Source organism: Ptychodera flava, chromosome 16 (assembly GCF_041260155.1).
Source record: "Ptychodera flava strain L36383 chromosome 16, AS_Pfla_20210202, whole genome shotgun sequence".
NCBI lineage: Eukaryota > Metazoa > Hemichordata > Enteropneusta > Ptychoderidae > Ptychodera > Ptychodera flava.
Window position 1 is genome coordinate 3,491,611 of NC_091943.1, and position 23,019 is coordinate 3,514,629.

At 35.3% G+C, this 23,019-nt stretch overlaps 1 protein-coding gene across 9 annotated transcripts in view; it reads left to right on the forward strand.

The window, feature by feature from the left end:
• LOC139152538 (TNF receptor-associated factor 2-like) overlaps positions 1-19,697 on the forward strand; it is a 48,214-nt gene extending 28,517 nt beyond the window's left edge. The window contains exons 2-8 of one of the 9 annotated variants that reach the window (XM_070725747.1): positions 5,547-9,579; positions 13,179-13,369; positions 14,018-14,119; positions 14,242-14,406; positions 16,199-16,273; positions 17,004-17,090; positions 17,822-19,689. In XM_070725747.1, the coding sequence (XP_070581848.1) occupies positions 14,299-14,406; positions 16,199-16,273; positions 17,004-17,090; positions 17,822-18,841 (1,290 nt within the window). In that variant the 5' untranslated portion in view covers positions 5,547-9,579; positions 13,179-13,369; positions 14,018-14,119; positions 14,242-14,298 and the 3' untranslated portion in view covers positions 18,842-19,689. Of the gene's footprint in view, positions 1-5,546; positions 9,580-13,178; positions 13,370-14,017; positions 14,120-14,241; positions 14,407-16,198; positions 16,274-17,003; positions 17,091-17,821 lie in introns of all 9 variants that reach the window. The other 8 variants (XM_070725748.1, XM_070725751.1, XM_070725743.1 and 5 more) reach the window with 8 other exon arrangements.
• Positions 19,698-23,019: the final 3,322 nt, after the last annotated feature.

Here is a 23,019-nt window from a genome sequence, read left to right on the forward strand (position 1 = left end):
TTCACCATGTTTTGGACATATCAGATTAGATAAATTTTTTTGACCAAAAATGGTAAAAGTTGCCCCCCAAATGAAAAAAAAATTATCATAACTTGAATATACCACATTCTGATATTCCTTATGTCTTAAAATGTCTGAAATATCTTTTATGTCTCAAAAATACAAAATTGCCTATTTCTGCATAATTTGAACAATCTGAAAAAGGTATTCTCAGATACTTATGTCCCAAATATCAAAGAACTTCAATTAGCAGTTTTTTGAAGATTTTTAAAGATTTTTGGACCAAAAATGACAAAAACTGCCATGAAAAATAAAAATTTTTAATATTACATCACAACAAGCACAAATTTGACGAAGGTCATTCTTAGGGACATGTTTACCAAAAATTGAAGACGTCCAACCACCAGTAAAGGAGAAGATTTTTGCCAAAAAATAGCAACATAAGCCTCAAAAATACAAATTTGCGTATTTAATCATAACTTGAACATATATGATTAGAGTAATGCCTGGGAACCTGTACTTTCTGTTGCTTTCTGTCTTAATTCTTCATTCCACCCTTGCATCTGATAAAAGAGACGACAAGTATTTGAAAGTTTATTCTCCAGTACTAATTAGTTGATCATGGGGTTCTACCAAAGCCCAGATAAATTAAGAACAAATATATAGAAACTTACATAAAATTCAGTTACTGACCCTCGAAAGTTTAAATCTACATTAGAGATGAACTGAGGTTCTCAAGCTTGTTTCCATACAGCTACCTGTACACTCATCTTCTTCAATTTCTGTACCATCAGCTTCTGTAATAATTCTTCGATTACCAGGTAAATCCAGCTTTTCACATCCTGAAAATAATGCAACAATAGGTAATATGACGACATGGGACTTTAAATGAAAGACAAGGTGGCCCTATAGGTTAAGGAAAATGGGTGACTTTGGTGTACAGTGCCTCTTTTCGTACCGTTACAAAATATTGGCTTCCTCTTGTCATCAACTGATGAAAAATAAAAAAAAAGCCAACTCTCATATGCTGAAACAATAGAATGTACACTCTGCGATGTTTAACTTATGTTTTACATGCGATTATGGTTACTAAAAGACATGTGTTAGCTGTGATTACGAAGCGGTAATGTGGCATATAGATCGCGCTCGGGTCAAAGGTCTGTGGCGATGACCCTTGACCCGAGTGCGATCGATACGCCATGGCCCTAAACACCGCTGCGTATTCACAGCTAGTGAATGGTGTACCAGCCACTGGAAGAAAAAAGGTTTCTTCACTTATTTTAGCTATTTCAAAGTACTATATAAATAATTTCAAAGGATAGTAATACAGATGCTTCAAAATTAACACCTTTTACTATTTTGGAGAGAAAACTTACCCTCTCTGGTCTTGCTTCCACACGATGACGACTTCAGCGTGCGTTTGCAAGAAAAATGTCGCAACTTCCGTTTCGGTGCATGACGGGATAAGAAAAGGCACCCAACTTGAACACCAAGTGTTTAGGAATAGAATGCCTTTTTCACGCCGATGTTAACATTAAAACGTTCATAGTTCATAGTAAAGTAAAAAACACTAAAGATTGTTAATTGTTTAACATTGTTGTAAAATTTCTGTAAACCTGAGTTTTTGAATACTTTTAGGAGATGGTTGTTAACACTCCGTTTTCAGGTCTAGAACATCACTGTTAATAATATGAACACTAGTGTTAACAGTATGAACACTAGACGACGTTCAAATTTGAACACCGACATATACATTTTGAACGCGTAAAGACGCGTCTAGCGTCCGCCATCATTACAGTGTGTAGGCGAGTCCACCTGCCCTTCTCCAGCTCACTAAATATACGCCCCGAAATTAAAACACTTAAAATTTTGCTCAGATTTTCCGTAAGGCAAATTTAAGCCATTGTCTCTCGAACTTAAGGTTAAAAGTCAAGAATCACAGCACATCATTTGTTACTACACAAGCAAATTATGCAATAATTCCAGAAACTTGGAATTCAGAATATCTACTATCACTGGGTTTAGTCTATGGTGAAATTTTCGATTTTCTTGCAAAAATAAGCCGATGGACACCTTATCTATCCAATGAGCTTCAAAATGAACCCCAACAAGTGGTAGACTAAAAATGTATAAATGTAAAAGTTTGAGAGTCCAAATATATGTCCCCGATGAGCATTCTACCTTAATTGTACTGGTGTTCGTCATGTCACCAACGTTTGAGAAGAGTTCCTTTTGAAAATGGAAAGTGATCATTAGCGATATTTAGGGGTTATTACACGAAGTTTGGGCGTATTCGAGTGATGTGTCCGTATTTTGACGAGTTGCGCGGTAACGAGTCAAAATGCGGTCACAGCACGAGACAGTATCGCCCAAACTTCGTGTAATAACCACTTTATCATACATGCATGCTTTGGTTATGACTGTTTTCCTACGGACGTTCTTAAATTAGCGACGAAATCAATTGAGTTCGACCTGCTTAATCCTAGCTGTACTTAAATATAAAAAGTTGGTTGCTTAGGAGTGATGACAACCGTAGCACTTCTTGATAAAATTCCGCTATTGGGCCATTCCACTTCAAGGGAGGGTCTATAGAGCACTTTTAAAGCGAACAATTTAAATATTAAGATATCGACACAGGTTTTCACAGTGTGAAGAAGATTCATTTTTAGTTTAAAATGACGTTGGAAGTAAAACATAGGCTGGAGTGTGTAAAATGAGTGTGTTTTCGTGTGTTGATGTAAAACCTCATACCTGTGTGAAAGTTATGAGGCCGCAAAAATCGGGACAAAATACTCGCTCCACGCCAGCGTTCGATTTCAAACTCGATCGAGTATGAACAGCTGAGAGCATAGAGCAAGCAGCTCTGCGACATCTATTAATGCACAGTGGGTATAATACCCGTACCAGTCATTTTATATCGAAGAATTATACATGTCCCCAGACATTAAATATGCCGAATTTACCATCTTAGAAAGGAATTTGCGAGTGGGTTAGGGAAAACCTGAAGTGAGTACACTATAACCTGTAATATAGTAATTCGATCGTGATTTTGTTGCTGTACAAATAAAACATTTCAAAGGTATTTACGTCGTCGGCTCGTATATTTTCGTCCCTGGCTGGCCTAAATAGAACTAAACTTCCTTTAACAATATAAACGAAAGTTTGATTTTCCCTAGATCTTCCATTGTATCTGAAATCCGCACCACTGCCACCGGACACGATCATGACCTGTGAATCTCACTGACAGGTACAAATCGGAATTATTACACCTCACTCATTCAGCGTGCACTGCCATTGGTTAAACACGACTCACGTGACATGTAAATGAACGTGTTGTAACACACCTCATCCGCAGTCTGTGTTCTAATTCGCCAATTGACAGTCACGTGGGATGCGTTCTTTTTGTGCTGATCCACGTAAACGACGTCATCAGGCATCATTTGTCGGAACTGTTGCCTGCCAGGCATCAGTTCCGAAAAATGATGCCCGCTGACGTCAAAAAACTATTGGCGCATGCGCGAACTGGAATGTAAACAAAGATGCCGTCTGCGGACAAGCGAAACGATAGTCGAGAAATTTCTCGGTTTATCCTACTTTCTGAAGAAGAACTGAATGCTCTGGTTTCAAACAAGGACTCGAAACGAACGAAGACGATAATCAAAGGTGCATTGAACGTTTTGCAGAAGTATTGCGACCCTGTCGGCAAAAACTTTTTCTTGCTGAACCACTCCAACATATTACATCATGCGACAACTTTTGTGTATGGTACGTGCTTATTTATGACTACGGATGAGGTGTGTTACAAAACACATATTGACTGGCCATTAGGGCAACAGCATACGTCTTTAACCCCTCGGGCCTGTGAGTCACCCCCAAAAACAGACTGTTTCCCTCGGCCTACGGCCTCGGGAAACAGTCTGTTTTTGGGGGTGACTCACAGTCCCTCGGGGTACAGACGTATGCTGTTGCCCTCATGACCAGTCAATATGTGTATAATGATGCCCTCTGCGAATGTGATGATGCCCTCTGCAAACTTGATGATGCCCTCTGCATTTGATATTACATGGATGACGTCATTTCACTTACTGCGCATCCTTTCTGCGCAAAACAAATTGTCGTTCGCTTGTTGTACTTTGCAGTTGGCAACTTATGGCTGCGAAACGTCATGCAATATTTGGTCTTCCGAACTTTGAAATACTTAAACTCCGGCTATTCAAAATTCAGCCGCTCGGCTTGTTAGCAGAAAGAAGAAAAGGGACCACATAACACCAGTACTACAAAATTTACATTGGCTTCCAGTCCAGAAACGAATTGATTTTAAAATTCTTTGTTTCACTTACAAAATTATTACAGGCCAAGCCCCCGACTATCTACACTGTAAAAATATCGGACGCTAGACGCGTCTTTACGCGTTCAAAATGTACGTGTCGGTGTTCAAATTTGAACGGCTAGTGTTCATATTGTTAACACTACTGTTCATATTATTAACAATGATGTTCTAAACCTGAACACTATGTGTTAACAGCCATCTCCTTCAAGTGTTCAAAAACTCAGCATCAAAGAAATTTTACAATACTGTGAAACAATTAACAGTCTTTTGTGTTTTTTTACTTTACAATGGCTATATTCAATTTACTACTGCCTCGCTGTCCGGCAAACGTACATGGATTTTGGTGTGACGAATTTCCTACTAAGTGAAAAATATTTCCGGTCTACAATTGCTGAAAGCATGTTTTTTCTAAAAAAGAAAGTATACAAAATAATTGTACACGCTTATTACGTGTTGAAATTTTGAAAATTTGAAAATAAAATCATAAAACTACCATGAACGTTTTAATTTTAACATCGGCGTGCAGAGGCGTTCTATTTCTAAACACTTGGTGTTCAAGTTTGGTGCTTTTTCCTATCCCATGATGCATCAAAACGGAAGTTGCGACATTTTTCTTATAAGCGCACCCTGAAGTCGTGATCGTGCGGAAAGATGACCAGAAAGGGTAAGTTTTCTCTCCAAAATAGTAAAAGGTATTAGATTTTGAAGCACCTGTATTAATATCCTTCGAAATTAATCGTATTGTACTTTGAAATAGCTTAACTACGTGAAGAAACCTTTTTCTTTCAGTGGCTGGTATACCAACAACAAGCTGTGATACGCGATGGTACTTTTGGCCATGGCCTATCGATCGATCTCACTCGGGTCAAGGGTCATCGTGACACCAACTTAAGCGATAACCCTTGACCTGAGCGCGATCGATACGCCTTGCATAGTACCGCTGCGTAATCACAGCTAACACATGTCTTTTAGTAGAGACAATCGCATGTAAAAAATCAGTTAAACATCGTAGAGTATACAATGTATTGTTTCAGCATATGAGAGTTTGGCTTTTTTATTTTAATCAATTGATGACAAGAAGAAACCAATATTTTGTAACAGTATTGAAAAGAGGCACTGTATATGAAAGTCTCCCCTTTTCTTTAACCTAATCAGTCTCTTGTCTTTCATTTAAAGTTTCATCTCGCCATATTACCTAGTGTTGCATTATTTTCAGGATGTAAAAAGTTGGATTTAACTGAAAGTCGAAGAGTTGTTACAGAAGCTGGTGCACGTGGTACAGATAATGAAGAAGATGAGTGTACAGGTAGCTGTCTGGAACAAGCTTGAGAACCTCAGTTCATCTCTAATGTAAATTTAAACTTCCAAGGGTCAGTAACTGAATTTTGATAAGTTTCTGTATTTTTTTTCTGCATTAATCTAAGCTTTAGTAGCATGCTATGATCAACTAAATGTTGCCGGAGAATAAGCTTTCACAGACGTGTAGTCTCCTTTATCAGATGCAAGGATGGAATGAAAAATTAAAGCTGAAAGCGACGGAAAATTCAGAGTAAAAATGTCCACTCTTAATTACTGAATTATCTGAAATTTTCACTCTGAATTTTCTGTCACTTTCTGCTTCAATTTTCCATTCCCCCTTGCATCTGTTAAAGGAGACTTCAAGTCTTTGGAAGCTTATGCCCTTATAAAATTTAGTTGATCATAGCATGCTACCAAACCTTAGAGAATTTTGTATTGTACCTTAACACGTCTCTTGTTCTTAGCAACTGGTTTTTAGCTTTGCCGTCAGCTAAATAGGTGGATGTGTAGCATTGTCCTCAAATTTGTACATCCCAAGGTTTTTCTTTAAAATAGCATGTACAAATCCTTTAATATTTGGATTACAGGTCCCCAGGGATTACCCTAATCACATATGTTCAAATTATGATGAACTATGCGAATTTATATTTTTGAGGCTAATTTTGCTATTTTTGGCAAAAATCTTCTTCTCTTTTACTGACGTCTTCAATATTTGGTAAACATGTCCCTAAGAATGACCCTAGTCAAATTTGTGCTAGTTGTGATGAAATATTCAATTTTTATATTTCTTGGCAATTTTTGTCATTTTTGGTCAAAAGTTCTTTAAAAATCTTTTTCAAAACTGCTAATTGAACAGCTTTGATATTTAAGACATAGATCTCTACTGATAGCCTTTTTCAGATTGTTCAAATAAAGCAGAAATTTGAAACGTTCAATTAAAGACATTCCAGACATTTTAAGATATGAGGGATTACCAGAATGTGATATATTCACATTATGATGCAATCTACATTTTTTTATTTTAAGGATGATTTTTATCACTTTAGGTAAAAACATTTGTATAAACAATTAATAGCAAGGTACACCAGAATCTGAAAGGTCTTAACGAATATGTTTTTAATTTCTGAGAAGTAGATTTTTGAAATGTCACCGATTTATGTCATTGTTTATTTAAAGATATTACAAACAAACAAAGCTTTTTGTTCATGAAGGACTTTTTGGACAAGGAAATAGGTTTTACCCTAACAAGGACCAACTTTCCCCACTTTCTGCATGTTGTGCCTTACTGGGACACTTTGACAACTTTACATATTGTGTTTACTTTAATGTGGACAACTATGTATCATATGCACTAGGGAAGCCTTGACTAACTTTCTTTTTCTTCAAAATTTACAATTGTCTATATAAGAGGAAATGTCTTTAAGAAACCATCGTAAAACAATGAAGTATGCATTCCATACTACACATGTTTTCAATACAGTAAGTAAGCCAAATTTTGAACTTTTTCAGTTGATATTTTGTACATTTTAAACAAGTATGAACCTTAAAACGTAATCCCAATATTTAAGAAAAACCTGTTATGTTATTACTTTGTTCATATTTTTTAAAACGATCCACATTTTTTATGGTGATTTTTAATGCTTATGTTTTTGATAGGAGGGTGTTAACACCGTTGGTATTTTCCTCTGACAAACTTTACATACAAATTGGCCAATGTTTATTTGCCCATTTTACAATAATTGTATTTTACTCTAGAAATGCTTTGTGTATTTTTAGAATAAAATAATTTTATTGAATATCAGAGGTCTGTAATGTTATTCCAAGGCTTGAACACCCCCTGAACGCCCAAAATTAAAGGTGTTCAACAAGCGCGCATCATGTGTCCTAGCCTTTAACACACTTATCGTTGAACGGCGTCCATGCGTTCAAAAAGTGTTACAGCCCTTTGAACGCGTAAATGCGTTCAATTTTTTGAACACATTTCATGTGCAACGTGTGTTCAGATATGAAACACAATGGTGTTCAATATAATATCTGATGAAAACGTAGCGTTCAAAATCTGCACACGTGTGTTCAAAATTGAACGTTGGTTGAACACGTAGTGTTAAATTTCTGAACGTCTGGACGCGTTCTAAAAGTGTTACAAAAAGGCGTTTAATCGGTGTTCTATCCTTTAACACTTAACTTTACAGTGTAGCAGAAATGCTTACAGTACGTCATACTGGTCGTACACTTAGGTCCCAGTCTAGTGGTGCGATCATTTTGCATCAGCCTGTTTGCAACACGGCTTTTTATGGCAATAGAGCCTTTTCTGTACGTGCTCCCCATTTGTGGAATGCTTTACCATTTGAGATAAGGCTTGCTAATTCTTATGACAATTTTAGAAGTCAGTTAAAAACTTATCTTTTTAGATCATTTTATTCCTAAACACTTTTTAAAATGTTATCTCTTTGCATTTTATTGGTGTTTTCTCGTAATTTTTATTTATAATTTACCGCTTTTTTTTAGTGTTGTGTAAAGCGCATTGATATTTTAAAAATGTAATGCGCTCTATAAGAAATAAATATTATTATTATTATTATTATCTTCTTTATGTACTGTTAGTATGTTAAGGCATGGGACTGAGACATTTGAACATTTAAGAGAAGCTGGGATCAAAGTTTGAGGAAGTTCTGGTCAAAATGACATGAATGGTGGCAACAATATGCTTTTGTAATATTCAACTAAGTCACGTCGCTAACAGACTATATTTTCCCGCCAAAACATATGAAGTATGTCAACCTCTAGACAAACCCAATTCAATAGTAGATATAGAATAACATTAAAGCAAGTGAACCAACTATTCACTCAATCAATATTTTAATTTGAATTAAATCTAAAGTTTCCTTCAACAGCCCAAAAACAGCGATTTTAAACATTTCTTTGACATTTTAAATACCACTAAGATACAAATTAAATTATTTATTTTTATGTATGTATGTATGTATGTATGTATGTATGTATGTATGTATGTATGTATGTATGTATGTATGTATGTATGTATGTATGTATGTATGTATGTATGTATGTATGTATGTATGTATGTATGAATGAAGGAGGCATCATGGGCCAGTGGCTAGAGCAGTGGACGCAAGATCACGGGATGATGAGTTCTAGGCCCCTTGCATGGTGTTGTGTCCTTGAGACTTTATTCCTCATTGCTTCTCCCCACCCGGGGTGATTGGTACCTGGTTGTATAAATGTGTGCGTTTAGCTCTGCTGAGCTTATTTGCTGCACATGTGAGGTGTTGTTTGCTCTCAGGGAGTTGAGTGGTATCAAATTAGGTCAGTGATCAATGTATGTATGTGTCTTTGTATGTTTTTATGTGTCTGTTTTTGTGCATTTGTTTGTGTGAATTCAGTAAATCTCGAATGTAGTCCTCACGACTTCTTCAGAGGCCCTTGACTGACGTTCTCTATACCCACCGCAAAGATGGCTTTGAAAGACAGAAAGTGTGAGCATGAAACCAAGAGTTCATCATTGGTAAATCATATAACACTCACTTCAACTACAGTTTCATAAAACTAATGGTTTAGACATCCAAACTGATGATATTTATCATTTTCAAACACTCACCATCTTCACTTGCATGTGGAATTAGGGTCATACGCATATTTCTTTGAACACCAACCCTGAAGAAGTGTCTATGTGAGACCTCAGCCTTATATATGACGACTCAATCAGTTTCGATGAGAACCAGAATTTATCACCTCCGGATTATCGTTACACCGTATTTATAGACTTGTCAATATTTTAATTGGTTACATTGCAGTGGAAAATATAAAGTATTTTGTTGACGTTAAATAATGATATCTATTTTCCCCTCAAATTTATAATCATAAATCAGAACTCTCAGTGCCGGCCATGTATTATCGACGGCATGGAAAGCTGTCTGCTCAGCTTGAACAAGGTGAGTTATACACTGCAAATACGTGATGTTTTTGTTACTTGTGTATACATAAAAACGATCATAATGCCGTCCCACTGTCTGAGAAAGTAAAACCGAACAAAACATGATATATTTTCGCGTATGATATGTCGAGATAGCAATTTTGTGCCGATTTGCCTCGAAGACATGGTTAAAGTTAGCTTTGACGTCTGTGGCCTACATTGTAATCTCATTGATGACCTACTCTGTATTTTCAATCATCGCTCAGGCTTGTGTCAATCAATATTTCAGAGTTGATCCAGGTAAATAAGACATGTATTCATCAGCCACCGAATAATAATGATCTTGCAACAAAGATAAGGCGACAATAATTCAGAGAACAACTATTATGTCACACAAAATATAATGTACCATGTGACAGGTTACAACCTGTTCGTCAGTTTATATGTACTTGTACACACACACACACACACACACACACACACACACACACACACACACACCCCGATATAAATGTAAACATAGGGCCAAAGTCCCAGAAGCTACTATAGACATGGATACAAAATTAAGTATTTCCTGACTGTATGAAATTATCTCACTAAGGTCATCCTAGGGACCTGTAAACCAAATATTAAAGCTGTCTGACCAGCTGTTTTGAAAAAACAAGCAACCCAACAGTCAACCGAGCTCTGCTGTGTTATGTAGAGAATAACCTTTCATGACACATGTATTCATGAAGAAGGTGGATATCTTTGATAGCTCATTTCAGGATGGCCTGACCAAAAATGGAAAAAAAAATCCGTAAAAATTCAGATTTGCATATTTTAACAAATCTAAGTTGGGTTATCCCTAGGGACCTGTATACCAAATAACAAAGCTGTCTGACCAGTGGTTATGAAGAAGATTTTTTACTACAAACGCCTTTTTTGGCGCTAATTTGCATACATACATACATACATACATACATACATACATACATACATACATACATACATACATACATACATACATACATACATACATACATACAGACTGACGGTGCACGCCGGATGGATACCCATCCCAATAGCTTCTATAGACTATATTAGTCTATAGTCTATAGTAGCTAATAAACGAGAGTTAATTACATTATTATGAAAGAAAACAAGACTTGCTTAAATCAAGATTTACGTCATAAAAAAATAAAAAAACAGCATATCTGTCAGGTTATAAAGAATCTTAAGCTGGTTACCTTTATCAGTATTTTCATCCTATTAACCAAGCACATTTTAACTTTCAAATTAACATTGCAAGTAAGTTCTGTTGAATAAGTTGAGACTGTACACACTCAGAGAAAGCACACTGAAGAGACAAATGTTTGAAACTTAAGAAGTTCAAGGTCATCAAAAGCATTATAAGGAATCATGTAACTTTCATTGCACTGTTTACACAGATTGCATAATTGCTATAAATAGCACATGAGGAATCTTACAGCCAAGCTTTACCATAAAAACCCTATCACTTTGACCACTCTTTTAATTGACCACTCTATTTTTTTCTTCAAAAAGTAATTTTATTTTATCCTTACCAAGTCAACCATAAATGGAAATTAGAACTTTCTCTATCTCTATTGACTATTTTGAGCAATTTCTTTTAGATAACATACAGGGCACAATAAGTGACAGTTCAGAATATGTCAAAGTTGGGATTCAGGAAAGTTGCCTTTACATATTTTAATCCTCCAATATGGTAAGCATTTCACTATGAACTGTCAAAAAAAGTTGAACTTTCTGATAATTCTACACTAAAATTATTTTGGCTTTGATGATTTCCTAATTAATTCAATTATTTAAAATCATATTGATTATTTTTTTCTGGGTGAATTGATAGGGTTTATACAGTACAAGAATTACATACAATGTAAGTCAAATTTTGACCGAAAATGACAAAAAAATTCCTTAAAAATACACATTTGCATATTTCATCACAATTTGAACAAATCTAAATTGGGTTACCCCCAGGGACCTGTATACTGAATAACAAAGCTGTCTGACCAGCGGTTATGAAGAAGAAGATTTTTGACCAAAAACGCCTTTTTTGGCATTAATTTGCCTATTTACAACAATATCAAAAAATAAAAAAAAACAGTTGCTCAAAATCATATTTTTAATCTACACAACAAATATCAAAGCAGTAAGTACTGCGGTTCTCAAGATATTTGAGTGGACGGACGCCTCACAAACGGACATACATACATACATACATACATACATACATACATACATACATACATACATACATACATACATACATACATACATACATACATACATACATACATACATACATACATACATACATACATACATACATACATACATACATACATACATACATACATACATACATACATACATACATACATACATACATACATACATACATACATACATACATACATACATACATACATACATACATACATACATACATACATACATACATACATACAGACTGACGACGGTCGCCGGACGGATACCCATCCCAATAGCTTCTATAGACTATAGTCTATAGTAGCTAAACATAATTAGCTTAATCTAGTAATGGCCCTCACAATGTTATTTTTACGCTCCCATATATGCATATGTATATATGCAAATAGGAGGTATTCGTATAAGGTGGCAAAATGGCGTCTGTGTGTAGAACATGTCAGTGCCAAAAATATGCAAATGAAGGGGGAAAAAGGAAAAATCCTGCAAATGGCTAAAAATCAGTAAGCATTGGTCAGATTTGGTTGAAACTTGGTATGCAGATTTCTTTAGGTATTCTAAATTATGTGTGCAAAAATTGGGATGAAATTTGCATGTTTGTATTTTTAGGGTATTTTTTCTGTTTTTAGTCAAAAAATCTTGTTCTCTGAAATCGCTCGTCTGATTACTATGAAACTTAATATTCATGTTCCTCAGAATGACCTCAGTCATGCTTGTACAAATTGTATTGATATTGTCATATTTGTAATTTTGGAGCAATTTTCCCAATTTTTGATAAAAAAATTTTTATCCAAAAACTGCTGATTTGATAGCTTTGATACATGTATTTGGTATACAGGTATCTAAGATTAATCTCAATATAATGTATTGAAGGTATGTTGAAACTGGCAATTTTTTTTTTATTTTTGGGGCAATTTTTGCCTTTTTTGGTCAAAATTTTTTTCTCCTAAAACTTCTGATCTGGTAGCTTTGATAGCTAGTGTACAGGTTCCTAGGGTTTATGTTAATTAGATATATTTAAAATTAGGATGAAATCTGCAATTTTGTATTTTGGGGGGCAATTTTTCTCATTTTTGGTCAAAAAATTTGTTTCTCAAAATTTACCAGTCTGATTGCTTTGATATTTAGTAAACCGGTCCTTAGGGTTTTTGTTAATAAGATATATTGAAATTAAGTTGAAATCCGGAATTTTGAATTTTTGGGGCAACTTTGCGAAACTTTTAGTTTTACTGGGATATCTTTCACTTTGTATTTTTAAGCATTTGTTTGGAATTTTTTCAAAATCTGCCAGGATTTTTTTACTGCATTTCAACACCAAATACAGTTTACCATATCAAATGCTTACTAAATCACCACATTATATACTCTTAGTTCCAGTAGGTATAAAATTACAAAAAAAAATCAGCCAGAGAAGGTTTGACAGAAAGAAAAGGTGTGAAAGTGGGGAAAAAATGAATGTACAGTGGATCGGATAAAAAAGATAATGTACCTCATCGATCTTCCAGACACCATCCCTTATCAAATGGTCCACCCTGCAGTGTATTTTAGTTTAAGATGTCAAGGTAGGCAAGGATTTGAAAGGAATAGTCAAGTTCACCACAGTTTAACTTTATCTCTTGTGTCATCATCCTTGTGTAATTTGTTAAGTTTGTAAGTTGTTCCAGATGTGGATGTACCAGCTGTTCTGGAAGAAAACAATGTTTACTTTTTCCTGTAGGGTTTCTGAGTTGATGATTGTATGTTGAAATTTCTCCATGTATCTGGTGTATGGGCAAAGTGTAAACATTGGTTGCATGTTATGTATTTCAGTCTATGTCAAATATTGTAAATTAAAAATCAAGAACAGTTAACTGTGTGCTTGTAAAAGATAACATATTTGTCAATGCATAAACTGCCTTGCAGATTGATTGTCTTAAATATTATCACAGAAGTAGAAAAGGAAAAGAAACTAATCAAATTGCTGTAACATATTCACTCTCAGTGCCTGTATAGGCCTATACTTAACTAGTTTATTATTACATTCAGCTGTATGTTATATCTTTATCACTCTCCATGGGCCAAGGCACACTTGGGGTCAGTGTCATCACTCTGTGCCAGTCTGTGTATGTCAGTCTGTCTGTATATGTATGTCCATGTTTCATACAATTGTTGACTTGTTTTGATAACTATATGGGAGCGAACAGTGATGTTGTCACTATTTTTCATTTTAGGTGTATTCTGACAAAGCCATACTTAGAGAATTAAATGAGCTCTCTGTACAGTGTCCAAATGACTCCTGTCCTTGGATTGGCGACTACAAACAATATGACCAGGTGAGCAATATCATAATAGTAACTTATGTATTCTACAATGATCGTAATAATCCCGTCGATTTCTAATTACAGAAAACAGCGTTTTCGTGTTTTCAATAATGGATCGCGTAAATTAATTCCAGGACCACCATCGTACATGTCCCTTGGAGCAGATTAGCTGCATCAAGGCTGGCTGTGAGATGATTGTAAGACGGATTCAGTTGACAGAACACTTGGAGAATGACTGCAAATTCAGAGTTGTTAAATGCCAGTATTGCCGAGTTGAATTTACACAGAAAGAGTTGGAGGTGAGAGATTTAAAGTAAACGCTACATAAACAAAGAACTAAACAAACAAAAGTTCACTGCCAATGGTTTGAAAACCCAACTAATCTAATTGCCGATCTTTTAAATGACTATTTGATTTATTATGCCCTAAAATAAGTCTTCGTAGTGATGTGATCAGACCATTAAAAACTTTGTAGGTCCAGAACGTTTTGAATTTTGTCAATTTTAATAGCGTGACCACACCAATCAATAGACAGTACAATTTTCAACACCATTCATGGTAACAATAATGCAAAGAATGTTTAATTGGGTAGGTGGGGTAACCGGAAAACTCATGTTTCCCGCACAAGGAATTAGCCTTTCGATGAAATTGGCAACAAGAATAGTAAATGATCTCAGGAATAAATTAGTGTGGTATTTTAAGAAGTTTTGAAGTATACTTACACCCTAAGGAAACGTCTAATCAAGTTCCTGTGTTGTATTTGGTGTGTTGTCGTATTTTGGCGGGATGTTGTTCCGGATGTGTATGTTAGTTAAGGCCATCGTCTGGGCTAATGTCGGTCAAAATGCTCAAAAAATCAAATTTTATTTTTTTCCTTCATTGTCACCCTCGACATGTATACTTTCAAATACGCTATATCATCCTTCAAAAAATATTAACTAAAATCGAGAAAAATCGCGTTTTGTTCCCACTGACCCCTGGTCAAATTTTATTTAGCCTAATTATATATTCAAAACAGGTAAATCGCTATTTTTTGTTGCCTAAAAACTTTGTTGTGTTATGGCATCATGTATGAAGTAGTGACTATTTGCTTGCTTATTGAAGCAGCTTTTTCAGAGGTAAAAATATGGCGTTGTGGAAATTGTGAGTTTGAGACTAATTGCAGTCTAAAAAAGCCAGATCAATGAGTAATCGGGAAGAAATCTGCAACAAATGATTCTGTTTTATATTTTGTGTGGATATTACTGTAAGGCACATGAAGATTTTCATTCAGGTATAGCAATTAAACCAGAAAACAAACCATATTAGACGTTATGGTGTCCATGTACATAACAAGTAAAGAATCTCACATGAATTTCATTATCATGCTGATTATAAAATCAATGTTTTTTTGATAATTAACAGGTCATTTTTCACTTAGAAAGCAATTACAACCAGTCTTCTGTAAATAGAATTCTAACTGACAATTTAAACTTGTCCAATACCCTATTTTGAGGTCGTAAACTTTGCATGAAGTATGAGTATCACCTTTATGTTGTAAACATTTCAATCCAATACTCCTAACAATTGTGTTTTGTACTGCATTCGTTTCTTGTGGCAGTAATAACTCTTGAAAGAATGGTTGGAATGCAATGAAAATCAGCCAACATATGTGAAATTAAATACTTTACAAAATAAATCTCAAAAAACAAGGTCATCTAATCATGTCATAGTAGAAACTTGACGGAAAGTTGTGAAATTTATTAATTTTTCAATCTTACCGAGATGACTATGATTTAATTTATATTGACATCTTATACAGTCATAGATTTAGGTTCATATTGTAAAACATATACATCTGAATGCTACAGAAAAAATTCGGTTGTTGTATGACTTTTCGTTCAATAGATATCTTTGCCACAAATTTCCTCATATTTTTAATCCTGAAATTGTCGCCAGGGCAACCGAATATCCGGTTTTCCCCCTGCACTGCATTTTACCATCTACTGCAACAAAAAGATGACAAACTCTGAAAACAAGGTACTACACGGTTTGTGTTTTAAAATAGCCCCTACAATAGCCTTAAATTCTTATCTTATCTCTTTAAACCAGGCACATTTCGAAACATGTTCTGAATATCAACAAACTGGTGAATTCTGCGAAAAGAACGCCCGTGTCCGCAGAAAGGTAATAGGTTTACACCGAAGTGTCTCAACTTCAGGCTGTTTAGCACACAGTTAACACATTGTGCAAATATCGTATGATACGGTAGTGTTTCCTTTGAGACAAAGCAGGTGTACGAAGCTGCAGCGCAGGCAGGCGGTGTAAAATACGCACAAGACATGAGCTCATGTAAATATAATGAATTCCAGTAGACACACAATTGCTTTCGACCAGTCAAGACAACCGACATCATTTAATTGTCACAAATCATATCTCGATCAGCTGCCACTTTACGAGAACACCACATCGTCTCTATTACATTTTAATTTTGAAGCGAGTTAACTGAATTTGCCAGATCTGCCAAAACCATCATTAAATCGGTCAAATATATTACTAGGGCGCAGTTATTATGATAGAATACTGCATCGGTCGAGTATTTGATAAAACCAATATACTAGAGTCTGATCTCTCAGGTAATAAGCAGTAAATGCATGTAGTAGACACTAAATAAAGGTCCAATAATCACTATCATTCAAGGCAAATAAATAACTTAAAAAGGTCGAATCTACAAATAGAAAATATCTATAATTATATGGTCTTGAACAGCCTTTTAGTATTCCAAAAATCATACCGACACGTCACTGAAACAAAAGTAATCTTGTATCCTGTACATGTCTGGCTTAGTTTGTTGCCATTAAACCAAGAATTGGCCTTGCTCCGCAAGATACAATTTTCTTTATGATATATACTACAGATGAAGGATCAACGGAACGCCGAGAGGGACGTATGTGGAAAGAAAGTGGTAGCCTGCAAATTTAAGGATGTAGGGTGTAACGTTCAGGTAAGAACGTGTTGATATTGAAGCCCCAATAGCTGCTGCGAATGTGTAATAAACGGATCTCCAAATATCCCTAGTTTTCCTGGCGTTTTCTTTGAATAAGACACATTTAAGACTGAAAAAGTGTATAACACCGTCATAAATGTCGAAAGTGGCAGGTAAATTCAAACGTTTGAACATTTCCCGCCATTTTAAAAAACTAATCATATGAGAGAGAAAATAAATATTACAACAAAAAAAATGTTGGCTATCGTGTTTTGTGCATTCAAATAAATGGCATCACGCTTGTCTTTTTTCATGATCACAACGTGTATGTGCAGGAAAAACTGCATTTTTTCGCGGGCGCCATTTTATGAGTACGCCACCTGTTTATTATTTAATCCGTTAAAACTTGTAGGCATGGTCCAAATCAGCCAGCAGTGACACTTGGATACATGTCCTTCAGTTAGCACATTTACACGAACCAACTTTGGCTTGAAAATAAAATCTTGAAAATAATGCATAAAATTCACAGCTATTGGGGCTTTAAGAAAATCTACATAGCAGTAATTAACCCCTTTGTTTATAACGTCTTTATACAATCCCTAGAGTTAAGATGGTTTAAGTCAAGAGTATGTTTGCCATGCTATTGTCCACATTTATGATTATCAGCAGCTAATGTCTCGAATGATCAGATACCGACTTGAACATTACTTGAAACAGAACAATGGACAATGCATACTGTGTATTTATAGGTAGAGCAAGGTCATGGAAGCGAATACAGCAGGCGTTTTATAGGGCCTGGGGAGCATTTATTCATGTTACTTCAAACTGTCATCCGGGTCTCATCGATTGTTCAAAACATGAAGGGATATGACAAACTTGACGAAGCAAAAAGGCAGTCTGAACTTCAGGGGAAAAGTTTACAAAGCTTGACATCTGAAGTAAGGAAAATCGAAACACAATTACAGCAAATAATTAATGATGCTTCCGTGAGTGACAAATCACATCTATCTACGACTGCAGCGGAGCGTCTTGACGGATTGTACTCACGCACATCTGACATGCGCAACAGGCTTACTATAATGCAAACGAAAGTATCCACTTTCGAAGACATCGCGGCAGTCATTAGTAATCAAATAGAAGGAGACACAGGGAAGTATGAAACTTTACAAAGGCACAGAAAAGTAGACAGAGAAATCATAGAATCCCTAGAACGTAAAGTTAAGGCTCAAGACCGAATTGTAGCTTTGAAAGATGTGGCATTGGCCGAACAAGATCTCAGAATACAATCCTTAGAAATGGCAAGTTACAACGGTGAGCTGATCTGTAAAATTTCAGATTTTAAGAGGAAAAGACAGGACGCTATATCTGGCAAAAACTTGTCGATATATTCTCCCTTTTTCCATACCAGTCGTCATGGTTACAAAATGTGTGCCCGAATTTATCTTAATGGGGATGGGATGGGTAAGGGTAATCACGTATCTGTATTCTTCACAATAATGAAGGGAGCATTTGACGCCCTCTTGCAATGGCCATTTCGTCAAAAGGTCACTCTGATGTGGATAGATCAAAACGACAAAGAACACGTGATTGACGCTTTCCGACCTGATCCGACATCATCTTCGTTCAGAAGACCAACACAAGATATGAACATTGCGAGTGGCTGCCCATTATTTATGCCACTTTCACAACTAGGCAGTCTAAGAAACGCCTATGTTAAAGACGATGTCGCATTTCTGAAGGTGATTGTTGATAAATGCGACTTAATTTAGCAAGAAACTTTCTATTACTGTATATAGCCACAGTTGTATCCTATTTTCTTGCACGTTCATTTTATGTAGGCAAGTAAGCAATCGTAGAGTAGGTTATCAGTGATATTTGTTAAGTTAGCATGGGCAGTTTGGCTTTGAGTCAGTATTTGGTGTACTAAGAACAATTTTCCTTATGAGACCAATTTAAGACATGAACAACGCAAGTGAGTGTCTGTTCCGTTTTGTATCCATTTTCACGTCAAAAAGAGATGTAGTGTATTTAAAAGGTTATGAAGGTATATTTAGTAACCTTGCATGAAAATTCAACATTTAAAGCAATTTTATGAACTTTCGTTCATATTATCTCTTTAGCCCATCTGAATCATGTCAGCAATTTCAGTTTCCGCTGCTGGTACTTCCCTCAACTCACCTTGATCTATTGTATTTCAATTTTATTTTCACCATTTAATGTACGTTTCAGAGGTTCTGAAAAATATTTTGATAAACACCACACTCGAGATCAACATTAGCCACTTTTTAAACAGAGTAATATTCATTTTTACAACCTCACTCCGATATGAACACTAATCTCCATTATTAAGTGAATTCTTGATGCTTGATTGTATATAAGCAGTATAATCAATTGTCACTATTTGTCAACAAACGTATTTCCTCCAATAACATTCGGTACATTAGTCGATTTTTCAATATTCAATATATTTCTGATATAATTGAGTCCATAAATATGTATAATAATCTTATCATGAAATATATCAATAAATGAAACAAAATTTAGCAAAGATCAGTGTTCGTTTAGTAATTCTGCCATAATTAAATTTGAAATTTGTATCACTTTGAAATGATCAAGAAAGAATTTTTGATTCACTTCGCTAGTCTCTTAATACATGAAGTCTAATATAGTCTATATTAGTATATATATATATATATATATATATATATATATATATATATATATATATATATATATGTGTGTGTGTGTGTGTGTGTGTGTGTGTGTGTGTGTGTGTGTGTGTATGTGTGTGTGTGTTCATGTTTGATTAATTCATTCACATATAATCACATTAATGGTGTTATTATATTTAAAATCATTCAGAATTATGTAATATTGTATGACTAAAGCAAAGAAGAAGGGAACTTTTTAAGGGGAAAAACATTTCCGTTTTTCTTCTGTATGTAACTTGTGTTTTGATAGCGTGCGCTTTCTGTTTGTTATCTAATTCAAAAAATCCTTACAACTTATGAGGGATATGAATACTGAAGTACAGTTACCATATTCCATTCCATCAGGGAACAATATATTTTACGTACTATTTGGGAGTCTTCTACTTACAACAACTATTTACGTACAATAAAACTTATACATGACGGTCTTTTCAACCAATTCGTTTGCGTGTATCAGTTTAAAATCCCCTGACTTGCATATATTGTTCAACTATGAAATGGCATATTCTCTTGAGGTATTGCAAGTACCGCTAGCTTTCATGTAATTTGGGGATTATTTATTTGACAAAATGTCTCAATTGTCTTGTTAATGTAAGTAAAACTTATTAAATATATGATGCATCTCTTCTATGTATGTAACCACGATTTCTTTTTTTCATGGCCGATAATACTCTAATTTGGATGACTGGCTATTATAAAGAGTCTATCCCTTTGAGAAAATGCAATTGCGTCGTTTGTAAAATGTAGAGTATATCCAAACGCCTGTGCTTATCAATATTGCGATCTGTTAAACATTGACAGTGGCATCGTTTAAACTAACAAATTACAATTTCTTCTGCACGAAATTTAGCATGGGACGTTCTAGGATAGGAATAAGTTTTCTTACTCTAGCTGTTGATTTCATCGCTTACACATATTCTCCTGCGTATTTGTAATTTATCTTATATTGATTTCAAATAAACATATTATTTCTTCCACTGCAAGCCATGTGAGACTCCGATGGAAATTATTCTTAATTGTATATAGGATTACCATTTCTAAACACAGAAATTGGCAACAACCACTACAACGATAACAAGAACAACTCATTAGGAACAACGGCAATAATAGTAGCGATCAATGCATGCAACGATGATAATGATCAAGCAAAGTGGTGGCTTTCACAAAAAGAGTCTTCAGATTGTTCTATGCCATAGTCTTTCGACAGTAGTGCGCCCTCAAAAGGCGTGTTACATAGGCTAAACGAACCAAATCGCCTAGGCTTTGGAAGTACACGATAGAACATCAAAACTGGGTTGCGAACAATAAGCTGTGAGAGAGCCTGGTTTAACTCTTGTCAACTTTTCAAGAATTAATTATCTGACATTAAAATCATATCTTTCATAGCGTAATCGAGTGATCACTTAAGCTTATTGAGAACAAGGTTAAATGGCTTAGACCATACACTACTATTTGTGTTTGTATGCTTTTCAATTTTAGGTCTGTATATCACATTTATGACAATTTAATCTTGAACGGGTCATAAGAACATAAGGTCCTTGGATCATAAGGTAGTGAAAGTCATAAACGTAGACAAGTATATATGCATGGGTAACCTCTGACTATTCTGAAAGCAGTTAGCAGTTTCCTTAATCTTCATGGTGCGTAATGAATAGATAGATAGATGGATAGGTAGGTAGGTAGGTAGATAGATAGATAGATAGATAGATAGATAGAAATTGTATAGATAGTGAGTGATGAAGATGGTTTACCTCTACACGAGTATTGCGAGCAAGATATGGAGCGGATTTCGAGTAAAGAAGGTTCAAATAAATCAAAGTGTGTGCACGGTGATTATACCAGAATGTCGTAGTTTCAACAGCCTTACAGGTCAAGGCGATGAATAAGCTGAGGCTATCACTATATTCATCCTCTAGTGGGCGCTTTTCTTGCTCATGTGGAAAGAGACATTCATAAACATAGTATCACACTTGATATGCGTGATTATTTCAAAGCAGCGTTTGGGTCATTTGGTCAGCGTGATCAAATTCCACGCCTTCATTCATCAGGCCTGCTTACTTAGTGAGTTCAAATGTCGATTAGATAAAACATGCATTGTATACTCTATGTAACTGACACAAGTGCCACTCATGTCGAGTTCTACAAATGCACATGTTAGTACCTCGTTTTGCATAGTTCATGTCATCAAACAAGCTATAGCAACGAACATCTCTTGTGAAAGATTTCTGATATTGGATGCTTGTCATTGATCAGGACAGATTCCTGCCTGGCTGTCAGCACTTCGCTCACGGCCGTTCATTACTGAAACAAACACAAGCAGTATGTTTCACGTCCCTTATAACTTAAAACCGAAGTGATATCTTACTCAAGCTAACCTTCCCATGTCAAAGGTTCCTTTTAAAGTTTTGCATAAAGATAGTCGACCAATCTCAAGCTAAATATCTTGCACACCATATTTTCGCAGAATTTATCTTCGTTTTAAAAAAATTATAACAAATATCGACTACCAAAGTATACTTTTCACTAGAGGTTGACAGTGTTTCATACCTATGAGAAAACACTTTACAAGTACATCTTGGGCCAAAGGAAAACAATTTAGGTATTACTTTTTCCCGAGGGTAACTTTCAAAACTAAGAATACTTATTCTCCTGTTTCTGTAATGCCGACATAGAACAGTCTTGCAACATTACAGTGGCATTTGTTACCCCAGGATGACTTGACCCTAAACCGATACCACAAAGCAAACAAAAGGAAAATGCCTATTTAAATTTTGAGACGTATTTTTTTGCAATACGGCAGCCCTTGTCACTTTGCTACGTTGTGTGTGAATAAAATGTTGTCAGTGTATATGATTGAAAGTTGAAATGATTCTAGAAAATGTGATGTGAAACTCTTGCGTGCCCAAAGGATTTTCTTATTTTGTTAAAGTGGTCCTTGTGACAGGAACATATACTATGATCTTATTTAGCAAACTCCCCGCAATAAGGCTTACTGTCCTCGAACTGTTCATGGCAAATCCCTAAAAAGGTACTGTTTGCAATTTGAAATGTTTCGTTGTAAGTGGACAATTCCATGGAGTCATGTCATACTTTTATGCACAATTTAGATTCGCACTTGAGTGTGCCTCAAAAAATATATAATGAAAGTTGCATACGATGTAGTTCAACCTACTTTATGTTTACAAGAAGAAAAGATATCTTAACACCTAAATTTTAAGGGATAGTATTATTTTAAA